The sequence below is a fragment of the Eleutherodactylus coqui genome, chromosome 2 (genome assembly GCF_035609145.1).
Source record: "Eleutherodactylus coqui strain aEleCoq1 chromosome 2, aEleCoq1.hap1, whole genome shotgun sequence".
NCBI lineage: Eukaryota > Metazoa > Chordata > Amphibia > Anura > Eleutherodactylidae > Eleutherodactylus > Eleutherodactylus coqui.
This window is the reverse complement of record NC_089838.1, coordinates 141,725,946-141,748,128: the sequence shown is the minus strand read 5'-3', so window position 1 is coordinate 141,748,128 and position 22,183 is coordinate 141,725,946. Positions and strand designations below refer to the sequence as shown.

Sequence of the window (22,183 nt, the reverse complement as noted above, 5' to 3'; positions counted from 1 at the left end):
ATGGACCGCACAGAAGAGCTGCGGTCCACGGAGACAGAGGATCCCGGCGGCCATCTTCAGCGGTAAGTATTGAAGTCACCGGAGCGCGGGGATTAAGGTAAGCGCTCCGGTAAGCTTTCTTTACCTCCCTGCATCGGGGTTGTCTCGCGCCGACCGGGGGGGGGGGGGGGGTTGAAAAAAAAAAAAACCGTTTCGGCGCGGGACAACCCCTTTAAGGCTAACTTCACACCGGAGATCGCGCTCACCAACATGCAATTTCCCCATGGATGCGAGATGTTTTTATATCAAAACCACCTTGCATCACTTCGGGAAGTAGCGATCCTGCGGTGCGGCTGACAGTCACAACGGAGGATCACGGGGGTTTCTCCCATTATTTTCAACGGGGAAACCTCACAACGCAATGCGTGCATCAAGCATGCAGTGCGATGCTTCACAATGAGGGATGCGATGGCACGCCCAAAGATAAAATAAACAGTCATGTGTTTGACCCTGTTGAAGAGAATTGGGTTCATATTCATGCGTCTCGCAATGCACAAATCTCACGCGATTTTCTCGGCTGTGTGAAAACGACTTAAAGGGGTTGTCCTTCGAAAGCAAGTGGGGTTAAGCACTTCTGTATGGCCATATTAATGCACTTTGTAATATACATCGTGCATTAAATATGAGCCATACAGAAGTTATACACTTACCCCCTCAGGTGTTGGCGTCCCCGTCTCCATGGCGCCGACCGAAGCCTTCTTCTGCCTGGATTAGACGCGCTTGCACTGTCTACTTCTTCTGTCCCACTGAAGGGGCCGCTCCGGCGTGCTTGTGCCGCACAGGTCTTCTGCGCATGCACGCCGGAGCGGGACAGAAGAGGGCAGACAGCGCAAGCGCATTTAATCCAGGCAGAAGGCTTCAGTCGGCGCCATGGAGACGGGGACGCCAGCACCGGGGAGGGGGGGGGGGCGGAGCGGCCCCTTCAGTGGGACAGAAGAGGGCAGACAGCGCAAGCGCATCTAATCCAGGCAGAAGGCTTCGGTCGGCGCCATGGAGACGAGGACGCCAACACCGGAGGGGGTAAGTATATAACTTCTGTATGGCCAATATTTAATGCACGATGTATATTACAAAGTGCATTAATATGGCCATACAGAAGTGTATAGACCCACTTGCTGCCGCGGGACAACCCCTTTAAGGATTGGAAGTCCACGCAGTTATGCAATTAGTTTTAATGCAAAAATGTATTGCAACTGCAGCCCAATCCTGCCCTCCCCGTGTGACTACAGCCCAACGACACCAACATCACCGAGCGGCTACACAAGCCAAACACAAACCCGACTCTACAACGGAAAGCAGCCTTAGCGCCCAAGCCATCGCCTCTCGCCCGGCCCGCTCAGCCCAGTACCTGCCCTACAGGATTAGCCGGGCATATAATTATCTGCAGGGGGCCAGCAGACTTTGGCGGGTCTCATAGTAACACTATCCTCCCTCCCCACACACACGGAGCCGCTTCCAGGTGCCGGCGCCTCAGGAGAGCAGAAGGCGGGAGCGGGAGAACTCAGCGCGCTAATCTACCTACACAAACTGCTGGGGGAAGGCACTGGGGGCGTGGTCACAGCTGGGCGCACATGACTCAGGGCGCCGCTGATTGGCCGATTGGAAATGTCACGTCTCGGGGCGCCAGAATAGAAACTGTAGCGGGATGTGTGGAGAAGTGAGAACGTTCCATTACACCGTTCTATCAGCCCCGGTCCGGCGGGCCATGTCAGAGCGGGCTTGTAGCTGCAGCGGCTTCTAGGCGATCACAGCTCTGTGAGTCGTGTGTTCCATCCATCCGTAAGGTGTACGACATAGGGGACGAGGTGAGTGGACTTTATTAGCTTTACCTATATATACCTGTCCTGTATGTATATACTAATGTATCGGGTCTGCACCTTCTAGGCCGGTCTGGCGGGGCTTTACGTCCCGGCCGCTGTCCGCTCGCTCTTAGCACTTGTTGCCGAGCCGTGTTAACTGTTTGCGTGCTGGTTTGTGGTTTCCCTCCATACACAGAACAGCGGGCTCCTCCCTGTGCGCGGCACGTAAGCGGTTAATATGATACGCTCACTCCCCGGAGGCTCAAGTTTCACTCACTTTACTCTCCTTCCCGGGATTTGGCCATTTCCTTTGCGCCAAAATTAACAGCCCCCTAAAAGTTTGGGCAGATCCGGCGCCAATCCGCCCGTGCAGCCGCACATCTGGGGGGACTTCAGCTGCCTCTCCTCCATGACTTCTCCAAGTGTCTTCTCTTCTCAGATGGAAGTTAGCGGCTGCCTGACCCTGAAGGACCTGATCAGCACCATAAAGAGCCGGGCCGAGCAGGAGAGGGATGCCCGCGGCTCCCAGAAGGTGGGTGCTGCCTGGGCAGGAATAGACCCAGAATGGTGCTTTGTGGTCATTGGCACTATGTTATGAGGATGGCTCTGGCCTTAGTGCCTTTTACATGTGGTTATGTGTCTGTAAACCTGCTCTCACATCTGCTCGGGAGTTCCGCCGTAGATCCGTCTCGAAAGGAAAAGGCGCTGCGTGCTGTGCTCTTACGGACAGCTAACAACTGAATGGACCCCAGTAGAAGTCAATGGGTTCTTTCGGCGCTGTTCAGTTCCATCCTGAGACCGCTGTGGGAACTACCCTCTCTTGCTCCACGAAGGGAGCAGAAAAGCGGCACCCCAGCGCAAATTCGAAGCCACCTTAATATAATTTATTATTATTATAGGCACCATCACATTAAGGAGCTGTTCACACTTGCCACCTCTGTTCTATTGCCATGATGGACCTACTATAAATTATTAACCCATTACAGACATGGGCCCCCCTTTTTTTTTAATGTAAATTCCCTGCTCTGTTCAGAGCGGGGATGCATATGGAAACACTGCCCACACTCAATGTATTGCATATGGGCAGCTTATTGGTTCGCAGCCCATGCAAGGGCTGCGTATGATACGCAGAGAAATGGAGCGCGCCGTGACTTATCTCTTTTGCGTATCGATACGCAGTGTCCATATGCCAGCGTGTATTGATCAACGAAAGTTCATTGACTCCATGCAACGCACTCGTAATACACGGTGGAAAAATGCCCATGAACTTGAGCCCTTATTCTATAGGTCAGTACAATTATGACAATAAGCTATATGCACCCCCCTCCGTACGAAGTTCACCGTGTGAGATAAATAACGCATTACTTTGATAACAGACTTTCATGGACACATCAATATAGGAAAAGGGTTTTTGTTTAACTTTTAATACATAAAAAAAAAAAATTTCAATGATTAATAAAACTTATTTTTTTTTATTTTTTTTATTTTTCAAAAAAGCATTTGACTTTCAGAACATTTGCTTCTGCAGTTCAATATAATACTATGTTATTACCGCACACAGCGATCTGACAATCAATCGGCCATGGTAACGTTTGGGGGGGGCCTTCAGAATGTCCCAGACTACCATGGTAACCCAACAGCACCCGTGATCTCAAGACTCGGCAAAACCTAACCAATCGGGAGATTTAAATGCCACTGTCAGAATTGCTAGCAGCATATACAAGGTTAACAGCCGCAATCAGAAGTAACACTGATCATGGCTGTTTTGTATAGCGCCAACTTATTCTACAGCACTTTCACGTAATTTGTTTATTATTGACTTAGGTTGTATTAAGTCATGTTGCCATAGACACAACAGCTATGAGTATATTTAACTAGCATACAATGGTCATTTAGACTGTTAATTTCCAGAAATGGGTGTATGTCTATATTGGGTTTTGGCACTAGAGTTTCCCCTGTAGGGTGTATGGTTTTTGAAGATTATTAGACCTAACTGATTTTAATAGATATTACTTAAAGGAGCTGCACCATACCTGACTTTTTTTATCATCTATCCCTAAGATGAGCGATTTAAAAATCTGATCAGTGGGGGTCTCGCCCACTAATCTTGAGAACGACTGACACCCCCCCCCCCCCCCCCCCTTCTTATTTCTGCGGGTCAGTTCAGTGATGAGAGGGGGGGACCACACTCCTCCATTCTCAGGATTGGTGGCGGTGCCAGCGCTGAGGCCCCCACTGATCAGACTTGGATCGGTGGATAAGGGTTTAGTCATGAGGTAGACCCTTTAATATATCCTATCCATATACAAGATGAAACAATTGTTCTTTTTGTGTTTATTTAGGAGAATATGTGTGACCGATTCAGGATCAGCCCAAGGATGGCATTAAAAGGGGAGCCTATTGATTTATCAAAACAAAAAGGTCTCACTCCGGAAAGATATCCCATCACCCCAGTAAAGGTGGTTGATAGACCTCTTGCCGATCCGTGGACTCCCACTGCCAACCTGAAGATGCTCAGTAGTGTGGCTAGCCCAGAAATCCGAGACCGAGAAAAGAAGAAAGAACTGTTCCGGCCTATTGAAAACAATGAACCTGAAGACACCGGACTCAATGCTCAACAGGTAAGGAAGAAATCTCGTCCATGACTGTTCATTACTGGTCAGACTGCAGGTGTTTAACTAGCAGTGTAATCCCCCTGTATTGTATTGTATTGTCATATATATATATTAGTGCTGTGAGCTGTATTCCAGGGCACTGGCCAATCTAGGAGTGATGGCATTTACCTAGTAAGAGCTTGGCACTCCAATATGCAGTTAAATATGAAGGTTTTAGGAAACAAACAATCCAGTATATGTAACTTCTCCGTTTACCCACATATTACGACTTTATCAAACAATTGGTTGTGGTAGTCACATTTTACCAAAGAAAAAATGCTGTATGCCACCATACAGTGGGTTACCATGGCAGCCTGGGGCCTGTGGAAGGTGTCTAGATCTGCCATGTATTTCAGCCTATTAGGCCTCATGTCCATGGGGAAAATCAGGCCCGCTACGGATTCTACATGTAGAATCCGTAGCGGGTCCCTCCTGCCCCGCGGACATGAGGGCTGAAAATAAGAATTTACCTATCCGTAGCGGGCGGGGAAGCTCTGCTCTTCCTCACGGCCGGATCTTCTTTTTCGGCCGGCGGATGAATTCCTCACGCCGGCGGCACGTCGTCGACGTGCCGCGCGCATGCGCCGGGCACATCCGCCGAAGCAAGGGAGATGCGGCCGTGAGGAAGAGAAGACCTTCCCGGCCCACTGCGGGTGAGTAAATTCTTTTAAATTCCTGTTTTAGGTCTCCCGCGGATCCGGACGGCTTCCATAGGCTTCAATAGAAGCCCGCGGGAGACCCGCACGAAAATGGAGCATGGTCCAGATTTTTTCATGCTCCATTTTTTTTTAAATCACTTTTATTGACGATCCGCGGGTATTTATCTACCCACGGGTGGTCAATGCATCCCTATGGGGTGCGGATCCGCGCGCGGGAGAAGAGTTAAAATCCGCTGCGGATTTTAATTCTTATTTTCCCCGTGGACATGAGGCCTTAAGCCCAGTTTGTAAAAGTAAAATATAATGCAACGAAGTGTTCCAGTATATGGTGCAAACTAGTAGATGATTCTTAATTCAGGTTCCCTATGGGGACTTAAAGGGAAAAAAAGTTCCCACTTTTCCCTGTATGTGCATTTAAAAAAAAAATTGGTTTAGTCACATTCATAAAGTCCAAACTATTAAAATATCTCCTTATCTAGCCCAGCGTTTCCCAAACTGCTCCGCGGAGCCCTTGCTCACCACTGTAGTGATTACGGGCTGGGGTCCTGCAGCTCCCTGGCTGAAAATCGCACAGCAACACTGATCTCTGACATCAGTGTGCACCTGGGATCCTCCTCCCCTGAGTCCTCTCCTCCTAAGGCCTCATGTCCACGGGCACGCATGGTTTTCCAGTGCAGAATTTCGCAATGGATTCCATCTGTGCCCGCAGACATGAGGCCAAAAAAGACATTTACTCACCTGTTCGAATGCGGCGCGGGTCTTTCTCGTGGATCCGCGACACAGCCACAGTGTTATCTGTGGCTGTGTTGCGGTTCGGACAGCTTGCCTTGGTTTTAATGGAAGCTGTCCGTGCGGGAAAATTGCAGAAAATGGAGCATGCTGTGGGTGTCTTCCCGCACATGCGATCTGCGCGCTGGGGAAAAATGACATCCACAGTTAATTACCTGTGGGTGCCTAATGATTCTTAATGAGCGTGAGAGACCCACACAGATTTTTTTTTTTTTTTTAACTCCATTTTCCCTGTGGACATGAGGCCTTGGTTCCGCAGGAGAGGGCAAGGGAAGAAACGTTCTGGGCTCACACACTGACGTCAGTGTGCACCCGGGATCAGTGCTGAGCAGAGGAAGAGCAGCACTGACTGGAAGTTTGTGAACCACTGATCTAACCTAACAGTGAAATTTGTGTGTTTAAAAAAAAAAAAAAAAAAAACACTGCCAAACTGCATGGTTTTGTTATTGTGTGTTTTGCACCCAGTTACTCAAAGAAAACAAAAATTATATGTATCCAAAAAATGCTACCGTTAAAAACTGCAGCTGGCCCTGTGAATATTGGTGGGTGTACCTGTGATCTAGCAATGTGGCACTTGCTGCCAGAATCCACCTAGTCACAGGTATGTTTCCGATTAGTGGATCCAGTTATATGCAGATGGCCATCTGCTCTGTATCACCCATGGTGACTGCAAGGCTTGCCTGCATATTTATGTATTTTTAATTCTTGCCTATTTTGCCAATCATGAGTCCTACTTGGGGCGTCTCATGTTTTGTCTTAAGTCCACATGTCACAATATTAGATGTACAAGACTGGGATATGACATCCTAGTACTGTAGAGCACAGCACAAATTTGGTCATGGCTGGAGGAATAGCAGATTCATTTAAGCCAAAAGTAAAAGGTGTTGATTTTTATCTTTTCTCCCTCACCAGTTCGATGCCGTAGATGATATGGACGACTTGGAAAAAAGACCAAGCAGGAAACAAAAAAGTTTGGGTCTTCTATGTCAAAAGTTTTTAGCCCGCTATCCTAGCTATCCTTTGTCAACTGAAAAAACAACCATTTCGTTGGATGAAGCTGCTTCCAGCCTTGGTAAGAATAGGGCTTAGGTCCATACTTGTAATGGTGTGGTGTAACGCTTTCTCAGCACGTGTAACTGTGAATAACACTGATGATCTCCTTACAGGAGTGGAGCGTAGACGGATCTACGACATAGTCAATGTTCTAGAGTCGCTCAACTTGGTTAGCCGGGTGGCAAAAAATCAATATAGCTGGCATGGCCAGCACAACATAAACGAAACCCTGAGGAACCTGCAGCAGGAAGGAGAGAGGCAGAAATACAGCACCCAGATCGCTTACTTCCAACAGAGGGACCTGGGTATAGAGCAGAGGAGAGACAACCAGCCCACTCTAGCGGAGGAGCTGTCTGACCTGGACTGCCCGTCAGGTAACAGCGGGGGTTTATGAAGGACATGGTTTTGTTCTTGAGTGCATTCTGGCTTTCTGAATAAAGCGTTAAATGGCTTTTTGTCTGTAATCCAACATGTTGCTTTCTCCTAGCTTCAGCAAGCAGCCGCAAGGACAAGTCATTGAGGATCATGAGCCAGAAATTTGTCATGTTGTTCCTTGTGTCCGCAACCAAAATAATCACTCTTGAGATTGCTGCCAAAATCCTGATTGAGGAGAGCCAGGACATCTCTGATCACAGCAAGTTTAAAAGTAAGCATGAAATGGGCTAGAAAACCGCTTCCTTATAGAACATCACTGTATGTAACATACTCTAACATGGAACACCCAGGCCAATAAAAATACTGCCCGAGTGAGTTGGTGGTATCTGTCTGTAGTACTGATATGAATGTAATGCACAGAGATTAAAGTGAAGCGGGATATGATTTGTCCATGTTGTGTAGGAACTGATGTTTATATATTATAAGGCTGCTCTTCATATGTGCAGATTCTTACTCCATATTTCATCTGACTTATGGACTATAATATGCAACTAATGTAAATATATATTTATAGCCAGATTTTTCATGTGTTTCACAAGATGATAAATAGATATAAAGCAAATGTGGATCTGTATTTATATTTAATCAGTAGAAACTAAAAGCGGTGACGGCAAATAAAGATCAAACCGTGATGAAATACAGTTACAATGTCGTCTGTAGCACTTCTGTATTCCACTCATGTACAGCCCTTCTGAAGCTGTGGACAGGAGCGGGGTCTTGAGCCGGCCGTACACATGATGCAGTAGCTGTCAGCTAAGTACCCGTCCGTCTGACAACTAGTTCTAGCGTCTCCATTGTGAATGGGCACGATCCGCCGAGTAATATCTCTGTTCCTGAGAGCCACCTTCATCTCTGCACGTTTTTGCAGACCTTTTATCAAATGCCAATGGCCAGCTTTACTTTTTGTATTGGCTTTAGAAATGATCCTCAGTGTTTTACGCCCATATGTCTCTATCTCTCTGTTATAGCCAAGGTACGACGCTTGTACGACATAGCTAATGTTCTGACCAGTCTGTGCCTCATCAAAAAGGTTCATGTTACTGAAGAACGTGGACGGAAACCTGCATTTAAGTGGATCGGACCTGTTGATTTCAAGACAGAGAGCGGTAAATTACCTTAGAATAACTTGTACCGTAGAACAATCTGCTTGGCATGTCAGCTCTTTCATGTTCTAGTCAGGGGCATGCTTTATGGATTTTGAATCAGTTATTGCTATTTTATATCTGCCAAACTGCATTAATATACTGTAGGCACTTGGTATTCAGAGGATGACTGTATTTTACCTTTTTTAGACCAAAAGATGGAAGTCACAACCAGCACTTCATCACCAGGTTCAAAAAGAGATACTATAGCTGAGAGCAGCAAGCAGCAGAGATTTCTCCGGCACTCATCATTTAATCATGTTCAGCCCATCAATACTGTGAAGAGGAAGGTCTGCTCTGAGCCAAGTAGCCCACACAAGGCACAGGAAGGTAAAATGAATGTATATATTGGAGAGATCTAACGTGGTGTTACAACCAATCGCAGAGCAACGATTGTTTTGTGTTGTGCTGTTGAAAAATGAAAGCTGTAATGTGATTGGTTGCTATGGACAGCAGACAGTTTCCTTCTTAACAGTTTCTTAAATCCGCTCCACAGTCTCCTGAATTGGATGACCTTCCAGTCTCTAGAACTTTTTGAATCGTGTATGTTTTTAAATTCTGGAGCCTCTGTGCACCTACATATGCTTCACAATGGTGTCCAACAGTAGTCTGTTGCGGACAATCTAAGACGAGAAATCTAAACCTACTATTTAAAGTCTTGACTGTGCTTGCAAAAGTTCCCCCTGCCACCCCCATCTTATAAACTGATCGCATATTGCTTAGGGTATACAATCGCTTCAAGATTGGTGGGGGTCTAACTTCTGGTACACCCTCCAAGTGAATGGAGCTGGTTGTAATACATACATAGTATGTTAAGCTGAATGAAGACTATGTCTATCTAGTTCAGCCTCTTTCAACCCCCACCCCAGAGGAAGGCAAAAAAAAAAAATTAATGAGCCAGTAAGCTCATTTGCAGGAAAAAAAATTCCTTCCTGACTCCATATGGCAGCCAGAGTAATCCCTGGATCAACTTTTGAGTTCCTACCTAACTGCAAGACCCAGATCAACAACCCCCTGGTCACATAATATCTATATCCTGTAATATCATAGCGCTCTAAAAAGACGTCTAGTCCCCTCTTAAACTCCTCTATGGATTTTGCCATAACCACATCTTCAGGCAGAGAGTTCCACAGTCTCACTGCTCTTACAGTAAAGAACCCCCTTCTGTGTTGGCGATGAAACCTGCTTTCTTCTAGATGTAGAGGATGCCCTCTTGTTACTGTCGCAGTCCTGGGTATAAACAGATCATGGGAGAGATCCTTGTATTGTCCCCTAATGTATTTATACATAGTTATTTGGTCACCCCCTTACCCCTCTTTTTTTCCAGGGTAAATAATCCCCCTTTTGGTAGCCTCTCTGCGTATTCTAGTCCTCCCATTCCGTTTATTAGTTTTAGTTGCCCTTCTTTGAACCCCCTTCAAGCGCTGCAACATCTTTGTTGAGCCCCGGGGTCCATAACTGTACACAGTATTCCATGTGATAAGTGCCTTGTATAGTGGAAGAATAATGTTCTTGTCCCTCGCCTCTTTTAATGCACCCCAAGACTTTATTAGCTTTTGCAGCAGCTGACTGGCAGTTAAGTCTACAATCCACTAGCACCCCCAGGTCTTTTTTCATCACTTTTCCCTAGCTGTACCCCATTTAGTGTATATTGGTGACATCCGTTTCTCCTGCCCATGTGCATAACCTCACATTTATCAACATTGAACTTCATTTGCCATTTTTCTACCCAAGCCCCCAGTTCATCTAGGTCCTTTTGTAGCCGCACATTGTCCTCTGTTGTATTATCTTGTATAATTTTGTATCATCTGTCAATACTGAACCCTGTGGCACCCCACTAGCAACAGTAGCCGAATCAGGGTACGAACCATTTATTACCACCCTCTGCTTTCTATCTCTGAGCTAGTTCTTTACCCAGATACACACATTTTCGCCCGATCCGAGCTGTCTCATTTTATAGATCAACCTATTATGTGCCATGGTGTCAAATGCTTTAGAGAAATCCAGATATACAAGATCAATAGACTCTCCCAGGTCCAGCCTAGAACGTACTTCATCGTAGAAGCCATGCTGATGAGGAGTTATATCGTTGTTTTAGTTGAGGTATCTCTCAGAAACTCTTCAAATATTTTACAAATTATTGAAGTGAGACTTACCGGCCTGTAGTTACCAGGTTCTCTCTTGGACCCCTTTTGTTTATTTTGAACCAAATTGGCAATGCGCCAATCCAGTGGTACAACCCCGGTCTCAATAGTAATACTCTGTACAGGCAGGTAGCTGAGAGCTCTCCTGCGTTGGGGAAAACTTAGAAGGGGACACCGTGTTCCCACCGTACTCTCTTTTTGTTTTCAGGATTGGTTATTGTCTCCCCATCCCCCACAGTCATAAAGTGATGGCATATACTAGATATTTATAAGATTGGAAACCCCTTTTTAACCCCTTAAGGGCATGGCCTATTTTGGTGTTGAGGACATAAACGTTTTTTAGGGGATTTTAATCTCCACTCTTCAAAAGCCATAACATTTATTTATTTATTTATTTTTCCTGTCGACATAGGGGTATAAGGGCTTGTTTTTTACGTGGTGCCCTTCCTCTGTGAACCCTTATATGCCGCAATCTACATAGATCGCAGTATGTGGGGGTCTCTGTCCTCATGTACCCCCACTGATGTAGCGATACGTCAGCTATCAGCAACAACCAGCTCCTGCTGGTGGATGGCGCAGGCTCTCTTCTGGTCCTGCACCATCCACATGACATAAGGTTACATCCTGTCCCGTTAAGTACCACGCTGCTATAATGTAACCTTATATCCTGTGGCGTTAAGTGGTTAAAGTTTATACAACTGGGGCAACTTGTGTCGAGTGCAAATTTTTGGCAAATGGAAGCTTAACGTGTGTGTGTGTGTCCTTATTAAGTAGCCAATGCATGACCCAAAGAGTAGTTCTAGGTAGTAAAGGTACTAGGATAGATCAGGACCGTCAAGTGTTTGCCTATGGGTATTTTAACAGATGTTCATCTCTGAAAAATCACACTGAACATTTTTTTTTTTCCCTTCCCTCTTCTAGCTTCTTTGGAACACGATGGTTACGCTTCGAAGATGGCGCACTTAGCAGCTATTTGCCGTCAGAAGATTGAAGAAGATTCAAAGTGAGTTCAGTTTAAACAAATGCTTGCCAGAATTCTTTTGAGATGTTCCTGTAGCTAGGCTGTTATATGCTAAAGCTTGCTGTACACGTTAGATAGAAGAAGTGGGTTGACTGGTGAGCAGCTGTTGAACAATCAATCATCTGGTTTCTCAGCTGCAGCTTTACACCTTTCAGTCCATATGGGCCGTTTAAAGTTGTTCAAATTGGCCATATGTAGTTGATGACACCGGGAGACGGACAGATGATTTTTCATCCTGCTATTGGATGAGAATGTTAAGCTTGGCTGACTTTTTCCAGGCGATGGACTGTCATCCCATGGTGATATGTGGCGCTGTTTATTGAGCTGGGGGGGGGGGGTGGAAGTGTGTGTGTGTGTGTGTGTGTGTGTGTGTGTTTTTTCAAAAAGATGGCTGCGGACAAAGTGCTCTTGGGCTGGGTTCACACTGGGCGGATTCCAAGCGGAGAGCTCGCGGTTTGGCCGCAGCCAAAAAAATGCAAGGTTTCTGCCAGGAATCCGCTGCTTCAAAACCTGCGGCACTTAGCTGCAGGTTTTGAAGCTGCCTGACCGCACGCTCTTCCGCTGCGGCCGTCGCTCCCATAGAGGAGAGCGCGGCCACAGCAGAAAAAGAAAGGTGAAAAAAAGGCATGCTGCGGCCGGCGAATCCACAGCGCTGGCTTTGCCGTGGCGGATTCGTCGTCCCATGTGGACGAGATTTCTGAGAAATCTCGTCCACGTGGCTGGCTAATTCCGGTATTACCGGCCGCAAGCGGATTTGCCGTGGCGAAATTCTGGATGGAATTTCGCCGGTGAACCCAGCTTATATGTGACGTATGATCAATGAAAGTAAGATACAAAAACTGCATTCAAAATAAAAAATGTAGAATCCCGCTTGGTAACTGTATGCCATTCTTCCATTTTCAGGTGTCCCAAGTTTTTATCAAATTATCCAGCATATAGAAATGTAGGCCATGTGCCCATCCCTGTTGTAATGCCCAGGACGGTGGATGCAGACTATTGCACCAGAGACTCTGGTCAACAAAAGCTATCTCCAAGTCACATAAAATCTCAGCAAAAGATCCTGACTTCTAGTGCAGAGTACGCTGGCCACAGTTTTCTTCCTAATCAGCCCTACATGTATGTTCCATCAACGTCTGTCTTCATGCTGTGTGGGAACTCCGGCAACGAAAATCCTCTAGATGTACTACGTGAAACGGGCAGCTCCTCTTCAGATCAAACGGCCATTCAAGATGGTGACCGCTCAGCAAAGCGTCAGAGGCTTGACTGTATCAGTGACAGCCCCCTTTCTTTGGTAGTACCAAAAGTAGGTTTTTAATAGCATTCTTTGTGTTTGTATATTTTCTTCTCTGCTTCATGGAGTTACCAAACTTTCATTTGTAACTGTCTTCACACTCTGTCTTCTGTCTACTGTTAGAAACCGTCAACATGCCCATCCCTGGGATCCTCCCCTCCTGCCTTGTGCTACAATTGACAGATTAGTGTTTTGTTTTTTTTTTTTGGGGGGGGGGGGGGGGGGGGGGTTATCACATTTTTGTATATGGCACGGTTCACACCACAGTTTCGCACCCTGTGAAACCATTCGTTTTTATTTTGCCATAAACAAAATTTAAGGATAACTAAATTCTCCAATACTACTTTCTTAGGTAAAGGTAAAGTCCCCTGCTGCAAGCAACGAGTCATGACTGACTCCTTGGGTGACATCACATCATGTTTTCTCGGCAGACTCTTTTTGCGGGGTGGTTTGCCATTGCCCCACCCCCAGCAAGCTGAGCACTCCTTTTTCCGACCTCGGAAAGATGAAAGTCTGAGTCAACCTTGAGTCGGCTACCTGAACCATGCAGGATTGAACCTGCAAACTCCTTTCTAGTGTGCTACACGAGGCTCCACTGCTTTCTGAGGATTACTTTAATCCCTAGTTAGATAAGAGTGCTTTACCCTCTGACTCCCCGTATACTTGTCAGTTTTGGTTTCGCCGTATTTATTTTCTTCGGCCACACTTGTATGTTTTATTGTCTTGGGATTTTTGATCTAAACCAATATTGGAGTAACTTGTACTGATCTTGTTTTTCTATATATTGCGGTCTACAGTGACATGTCTGTTTGTTTCTAATGTCTGTGACCTGCTGTGTATTTACATATTTTATATGTAGTACACTACCTAAGTCATATTTAGACTTTACAGCTGGCCTAAAATGGCTTCCACCTTTTGTCAAGATCATATTTAACCCCTTAAGGACATGGCCATGTGAACGGACAATTTTTGGGGTGCATTTTCATCTCCCCTTTTCAAAAACTGTATTCCATTAATGTCTTATTTTTCCATCTATATGATGGCTTGTTTTTTTTAGAATGGCTTACAGTAGTTTTTATTGGTACTACTTTTGGGTACATATAATGTATTGTAAAACTCTTATTAGAAAAAAAATGCATCAATTCTGCCATTGTGTGTTTTCTGTTTTTCTTGCAGCGTTAATCACACAGCATAAATTATCTTATTTTTCCTCTTTTGCACAGTAAAAACCTCGTCTTTACATTGTTGCAGTCAAAGTCCCATACATGGCGAGCTGTACTTTTTATTGGTACCATTTTTGGGTTACATATGGTGTTTTTTTTTTTTTTGTTTTTTTTTATAAAATAAGCCTTTTTGCATTTTCACTTTTACATTTTCTGTCGTGCAGTATAAATAGTGTTTAATTTATTGCACAGGTTATTACAGCTATGATACACTGCATAGAGAAGTACAGTTTTTGTTCTCCTTTTTTGAAATATGTCCCTGTAGGGGAATTGAACTATAAAAGCGCTGGCTGCTATAATGCATAGCAGTACTTCTGTACTGCAATGCATTATTGCTCATAATGGCTATCACAGGCTCGGACACCAGTGTTTGGCATCTAGTTGTCATCGTAACCCATCGGCCAGTTGCGTCAGAGGGAGCGCGTTTCCCTCTGTGAACCCCCCAGCTAGTGTGCAAATATCTATATAATTATTATTAGTATTATTATTATTATTAGTATTGGTATTTATTTATCTCTTTCCTTTTCTTACTAGGTTTGTTCATCTGAGAGGATTCCTTGTGACACAATGTTGCCATGTCCCTCACCAGAGCCTTGTAAGAAGGAAGAAACCCAGCATTCAGCCCCCTCACCTGCCTGCCAAGAAGAAACCACTGAGCTGATGGGGACAAAAGGGCAAGAACGACAAGAGCGAGTTGCATCAGCTGCACTTCCCCAATATCTGTATGTTCCCTCCCCGGCTGGTGAGTAGAAGGCTTTCTTCAGTATTCAGCACTGACGCTGCCCATCAGCATCTACTTGTGAATGAGCTCAATCCTGACTCTTAGGCCGGATTTGGATTACGGAATCTGCGATCCTCACCCGCGCAGACGATCCCTGGCATTCTTCATACATTAACAAAAAATAGAACATTCGCATGTCCGCTCACACGATTGGACAGCGATTGGGATTTCCGCTCTCGGGAGGGGAATTGCAGCATGTTCTATTTTTGTGCCGATTCCATACAGACTGCTTTCATTTGAAGGCAATGGAAGCCGTCCAACCCGCGGCCCTTCCACAATTGATATTGCGGAAAGGTTGCGGATTCCACATCATTGCCTAGTGACTGCGCAAGGGGGGGGGGGAGGAACTTATCTGTACTGTGCATGACTGTCTGCAGATAAAGACAAGAGGCAGATACACACGGACAGCGGTCAGGGCCATATTCCGCTGTGGACTCCTGCATGCAGAATCTGACCCGTTCGTGTGCAGGCAGCCTTACTAAAGGTCCTTTCACCCCTTCGTTAGGGCTTTCCATCTTTCTAATTTTTGGAGCAGAGAAACTGAATTAAAATGGAAATAAGCATTTTGTGTTTTTTAAGACTTTCGGAACCGTACTCGGGCTGGTGAGTGTTTACAAAACACCTGCTCTAAAAATCAAAATCTCTAGACAATACGTACGACGATAGTGTTAACTATCTCATCTGTAAAGAGGAAGAACCAACGTACCTAACAAAAGTCCAACCTCCATATTATGTTGTTGGGTGATGCAATAGCGCCACCATCTTGGGGTATTAAAATTGCGTGGCTAAAAATTGGTGTAGCTCTGGACTGCTGTCACTTAATTCGTCTCAGGTCTACAAGTAAACAGTGAAAAATAAGCAAAAGGTGAACATCGGAGAAAATTGTGATGCGAAGGAATGTGACATTTTGCAAAATATTTTTTTTCATAAGATATGGCTAATAAATGGCTTCAAACTATTCAATAGGCTAGAGCAGCTCATGAGAACTACAGTCTAAAGTCACTGCCAAACATCAAAGGGCTTATTAGAGGCGTCTCAAAGTTAAGGTGGCAGAGCATGGCACGGTGAGTTCTACGATACTGGAGCCCCAGCCAGGCACATCTAGTGGGCAGAGGTGGGAAGCTATTTGGAACTCATGGATGTGGATCCTTATCACGCTGGTGATGAAGGGGCTCCCATGCAGTTATCACAAACCTACAAGAGAAGCGGCGATTTATAGTAGGACTTGACAGCTGCATATTTTTACGCAATGTTTTACAATAATAAATTTGGCTATCCTTGTGACACTTGTCACAGACCGTGATTTGAGAAGGATGTGAAGCGGGCCACGGGCAAAGTCATTCCACAGCTTCACAAAGAGTTTCCTGAAAGCCATGTCGATTATTTCCAATTGTGCAGTTGCTGTCGGAGTAATTTCTATGTGGGAAAGATGCCATCATTAAGACGTTCGTCCGTAATATTGATGTCGCTCTGTTACTTCTCAAATCGCAGATCCATTGTGCATCCACTTTGTTGGAAGATGTAGAAACTTGTTTAGAATTAGGAAATTAAACTTCAAACCTATACTGACTGGATAGGTGTTGTCAAAATAACCTAGCATGCAGTTCTTGGTCTACACCCCCTAAAGAGGTTGAAGCTGTGACACTTTTGTAGCTTTAACCCTTTTCAATCCACTGTCTGACCTCTGAAGACATTATGATTTAAGGCTGTACAGCTCCGATGTTGGAAGATGTCTGTTGAGGTTCTCTTACTGTATATTGCCAGCCTTTCTGCTGTCAGAGCCTATCCAACATGTCACCTCATGCAGTACTGGCTTTAGCCAGCATATAGCGCCATTTTATAACAGCAGAAAAAGAGTAAGCCCCCTAGGAAAACCAGGATACAAATTGGATTGGAAAGGGTTAAAATGATAAATTAAAACCTTGATCCCTCTCCCTGAGACGGTTGCTTGCACTCCCATTGATCTCTGCAGTCTAGTTATCAGTGATGGCCTGATGGATATAGATATATTCGGATGTGACTACTGTAGCATCACTGGGGCCCAGGAGACTGTGGAAGTAGGCATGTGTCTTCAGGGGAGAAGATGTAGAAGGGGAGTATCGTTTAGGTTGCTCTTGTGTATCTTAGTATTTTATTTCCTCGAACCTCTCAGAAATTCTGCTAAACCTCCGTGTTCTAATGTCTTTTGTGTTTCCTTGGCTTCTAGGATTAAATGGCTTCAACTTCTTTTTGCCTGCTAGTCAAGCTGCAGGAGGTCTGAGCATTTCTCAAAGTCCATTGCCTCTTAATGTACCTTATGTGATGGTACCATCTACAGCCCTGGCAACTTTTCCAATTATTTGCTCCCCTGCGGTCACCAGCTCTGCTTCCTCCAGTGACCATGCCATGAATTACAGCTTGCCTGGCATGACCACACCACCATCTCATCTCATGTTTGGACCTCCTTCAGTAATCTCTTCACCAATACCCGAGCCCTCTCCAGACATACAGCAAAGTGTTATTTCAGCCAGTAGAAGCCAGTCCACTGGTCCTGCAACAGCCGACTCCTCCATCTGTGCGGTTCAGCAGCTTTCTGTAAAAAATCAAAAGGTAGAGAACCCTAATTTTCTATTTGTTTCATATACTAGAATGTCTATATTATCAGGGATGTCTAATGGCCCACCACTATATCCTATACAACAATGCTGTATCTTATTGGGAATGATTGATCACACGAGTGGACATTCATTCTGAACCACCCATAGCATAGGTGTAACATTGGGTGTTTCTTCAGCACAACCAGCCTCATTTCCTCTTTAGGGCAGACAGGTACTGTTAAGTGAGGTCACAAGCTGTGCCTACCTGCTCTATTCACTAATTGTAGGTATTGGCACAGTCTAAGTCTAGAGTGACAGTACTCCAATATTTCCATTGAAAGGGATACTACAGGCTTGCGGTCATGGCGTATACTCTCCTCGCAGCCGCTGACTGTCCCCCGCGATCATTTCCTAGGCGCTGCGGCAGGCTGCTGTGTAATCCTCCTCGCGGTCAGAGGATTCTCTCTCTGGTAAACGGGGCTTTGACTTCCCCCGGCTTCAGCAAGTGAGTGCTGTGATTGGATTGAGCGCCAGCCAATCGCATCCAGTGCTTGATAAACCAATTGCAGCCATTCAGCTATGTCATTCACTGAATGATCGAGCGCTAACTCTTATCGGCTGGCGCTCGATCCAATCACAGCACTCCCTTGCTGAACCCCTGTTTACCAGAGAGAATCCTCTGACAGTGGGGATAATTACATAGCAGCCTAATGCAGTGCCTGGGAGATCATCACTGGGAACACAGACATCGTCTGTGAGGGGAGTATTACATTTTGTTTTTCACCTAGTGTAGCTAGGGCTTATTTTCAAGCCCCCCTGAAAATCGGGTTAAGGCTTCTTATCAGGGTAGGTCTTTTTCAGGGAAACACGGTAGGACGTGTTAATGTGAAGTCGCACACATCCATGTGACTGTTAGTTGTGATAGTCTGTGACCTGCCCATTTTATCCTGTGAGAGCTGTCCTTTTCATTTTGTATTGCACCCCAAGAGCTGAAAGGTCCTTCAGTAATGAATGTAAAATTGTATCTTTTTTTTTTTTTTTTCCAGTCCCCTACTCCATTAACGCCAAAGAGCATCCATCCTGTTCATAAAGACACCTTCTTCAAGACACCGGGTAGCTTAGGTGTTTCTCCAGCTGTCCGGAAAAACGAAAGATCTCATGCTAGAAATTCCAGCTCTGCACAGAGAAGACTAGACATCTGCAGTACCACCGATGACTGACTGAAGACCGTCTCGCCTCTCCTCTCCTCTTTTAATATTGTATAACCCTTTGAACAAGAGCTACGTTCCTTAGAGCTAGACACGTTAACGGGATATGTACACTTTGTGAGGGAGGGGCCTCACGTGAGTCTATATATACCTATATGTAGGTAGACTGCTGACTCTATTATAAAACACAATCCTATTAGCATAGGATTACTGATCACACAATGCACCGTTTTGGTGAAATGTAATGTGAACAAAGCCCACCTAGCACTTAGACTTTGCATTGTTCAGCTGTCCTCCATACTGCTGCTGCTTTCAAGTTGGTTTCATTTTAATGAGTAACGGAAGCTTAATCTAAAAGCTGAAACTCCCGATGGTTACCTTTAGTGGCACACTAAATGAATTATGGTTCTACCCGTCCCAGGTACTGTTCGTCAGCACGGGGTCCTTAGAGACTTTGAATTATTACTTGAATATTTGCATATTAAACAAATAGGATAAACCTTCAGTATCTGAAGGCCAAAGAATGTATTCTGCTTATGACCACAAAACTCAACTGTGAATCTTATAAACCACCCCACCTTCACCAATGGCTTCAAAATCTCGATTTGAAGTACTGTATATACTCAAGTATAAGCCTAGTTTTTCAGCACACTTTTTTTGTGCTGAAAAAGCCCCCCTCGGCTTATACTCTAGTCAGGGAAGGCTTAAAAAAACTTCCCATACTCACCTCCCAGCTGACGTCTGTGTCTCCGGCTGCAGTACAGCAGGCTGCTTGAATTCTCTCCGCTGTCCTCTCCTGCCGTCCTCTTTGCTCGGCTCTGTCATCCCCACCGTCAGCACTGTGTAAGTAAGAGCTATGATTGGATCGAGCGTCAGCCAATCACAGCCGGTGCTCGATCATTCACAGCCAATCAAGCTGCTTTAGAATTCTCCCTGCTCGGCTTTCAAATCCCTTGCCGTCAGTGCTGTGTAAGTAAGCTCTGTGATTGGATCGAGCGCCAGCTGTGATTGGCTGGTGCTCAATCCAATCACAGCGCTTACTTACACAGCACTGACAGAGCCAAGCAGAGAGGACGGCGGGGGATGACAGTGGGAAAAGTCAAGCAGCTTGTCACACAGACACCGGCTGGGAGGTGAGTATGGAGGGTTTTTTTTTAACCTAGTATATACTCGAGTCAATAAGTTTTCCCAGTTTTTTGTGGTGAAACTTATTGTCTCGGCTTATACTCGGGTCGGCTAATACTCGAGTATATACGGTAGTTTGTCTTCTGTCTTGACTTGATGGGTGATCTTCCCCCTCCCAACATTTCAAGCTTTCGGAGTAAAGGCAAGCTTACAATGTTGGTAAATCATTTTTAAATGTCATGTAACGAGCGCACAGAGGTACCAGGTAGCGCAGTCCTCGCCTATTTAATACTGTTTCTCATCTGTACTTTATTGTCGAAAAGAGCGTTTTGCGGGACCAGCAGGATAGTATGAACATAAGTTTTATGCTTGATAGGTGCTAACACTACAAGGGTAGTTATTGTCATTACCAGTTTATTATATACTTATAGTATTTCTAGCGATATACTCACTTTTTAAAACTTTTTAAATCTAAACGTCGATTTTACCTTTTTTCCTTTTTTTGAAGGAAACACTTCAACCTGCAGCATACGCTAAAGCTAGCTTAATGTATTTGCAGTTATTCTTCAGATGGGTGGATACGCCTCCTCCACTATTTCTGTAGCGGTCACACTATCCATTACAAGGTGATGCTTATTTGCACTGACTAAACTTGCAGGCTGGATGGTCACTTTGCCATCTCTCTTCATATGTCTAGTGTTAATGGGACTGTCAATACTTGAATATTTTTAACAAGTTTACATTTTTCACATGGTGCTATCTTCCCTTCTTCCTTTTTTGGTTTTTATGTATGTATTTGGCGCTGCTTAGTGTAATACTCCTGTTGCACTGCTAGTTAAGTATTTCTCTTAAATTGGATTTCTTCTATGCTCCTTTTATTTTTTAGCTATGCTCCTCATAGCTCTAAACTTGTGTACAGGGTTTTTATGTATCACTTATTAAATGTAATATTAAATGATCAATAAAATGAATGTAATATTTGTAGTGTCAGAGCTTTCCTACTACAGCACAGCATAAAGGGCTCTGTGGGGGCCATATCATCACTTCCAGGACTCCTTGTTCTTCTACATTGAAGATAGTTCTTAATGACATAGTGGATGTATGTTTTGAAGTCATTGTCTTGCTGTAGATTGCATTTGGAGCTAAGCAGATGCCTCCTTGATGGTATTATACAATGGCTATATATCTGCCTGCATTTCTCAGCGTTGATCACACCAGTAATCCTGACTAAATCTCCAACTCAATTTGCTGAAATGCAGCCCCAGACTTGCAAGGAACCTCTGCCATGCTTCACTGGTGCCTGCAGACATTCATTGTATGGCTCTCCAGCCCATCAGCAAAAAAACTGCCTTCTGTTACAGCCAAATATTTTAAATTTTGACTCGTCAGTCCTGAGCATATGCATCGTAGCTGCAGGTATAGGTGAACCTGTTCCTATGGAGTTAAAGACATGAATCATAGGGTTTGATAGCAGCTCTATCTATCTCTGAGGGTGAATGTAGATGGCCAGGTCGGATTCTGACTGCGAGAATTCTCGCAGCGGGATGTGACCCGTGACCGGCGGCTCGCCTCCTCCAGCGTCTTTACAATGTGCTAGCTGCCGTGGAGCCAGCGCATCAGCGGTGACGTTTCTGTGCAAGGCTCTGTTTGGTTCAGGCAAGGAGCCATATATAAAATGACTGTACTACACTGGCCTGTTCCAAACATGACGCTTTACCAGTAAATGCCGAGCAGTACATTTTGTATCCTGTTCAGAGTGGCATTTTAGAGTGGATCTGCTGTTTGCCTTGGACCCTGTCCCTCTTGGCCTTTAGAGAACCATACTGATGGCACATTTTCTGAGCTCTCTCTCACTCTCGAGAGACTTTGTAGATCGCTCACGGTATTTGAAAATGTCTGTACGGGGCTTGACCCCATTCATCACTATCATTAATTTACGCTCTCCTGACCTTGCAGCCAAAGGACTAGAAATCCATTATTTGATCAAATGGGAGCAATCTGTCTTTCTCCTTGGACCAGCATAGATCATCTATTGCCGGTAGACCTCGAGGGGTGTTTTAGGCTCTTCTCACTTTTGAATGTGGTGTCCTTTTAACTTGCACAAAATTTCCCCTCCTCACCCTTGACTAGAGATGAGTGAGCATGCTCGGTAAGGTCAGTTACTCGAGCGAGCCTCGCTCATCTTAAGGAACTACCTGGTGTAAGAGGAGGTGGCCTAGCTACTGTTTGGAGAGCAATGGGAAT

General features: G+C 45.1%; 1 protein-coding gene across 2 annotated transcripts; it reads left to right on the top strand.

Annotated features, from left to right (window-relative positions):
• The first annotated feature begins 1,658 nt into the window (after positions 1-1,658).
• On the top strand, positions 1,659-20,919 carry E2F7 (E2F transcription factor 7). 2 transcript variants are annotated; one of them, XM_066591683.1, is made up of 13 exons: positions 1,659-1,844; positions 2,278-2,370; positions 4,181-4,459; positions 6,853-7,012; positions 7,107-7,367; positions 7,481-7,639; positions 8,397-8,534; positions 8,721-8,900; positions 11,636-11,717; positions 12,639-13,038; positions 14,784-14,991; positions 17,237-17,619; positions 18,653-20,919. In XM_066591683.1, exons 2-13 carry the CDS (start codon positions 2,278-2,280, stop codon positions 18,824-18,826), a joined length of 2,517 nt encoding a protein of 838 aa, XP_066447780.1. In that variant the 5' UTR covers positions 1,659-1,844; the 3' UTR covers positions 18,827-20,919. The 2 variants fall into 2 exon arrangements, with proteins under 2 accessions (XP_066447780.1, XP_066447779.1); XM_066591682.1 differs by lacking the exon at positions 1,659-1,844 and having other exon boundaries at positions 2,171-2,370.
• The last annotated feature ends 1,264 nt before the right edge of the window (positions 20,920-22,183 follow it).

Coding starts and splice junctions, on each gene's coding strand:
- E2F7 (XM_066591682.1), top strand. CDS start 2,248: ATGACTTCTCCAAGTGTCTTCTCTTCTCAGATGGAAGTTAGCGGCTGC. Junction 7,013..7,106: donor TGAAGCTGCTTCCAGCCTTG/GTAAGAATAGGG, acceptor ATCTCCTTACAG/GAGTGGAGCGTAGACGGATC. Junction 8,535..8,720: donor TGATTTCAAGACAGAGAGCG/GTAAATTACCTT, acceptor TACCTTTTTTAG/ACCAAAAGATGGAAGTCACA.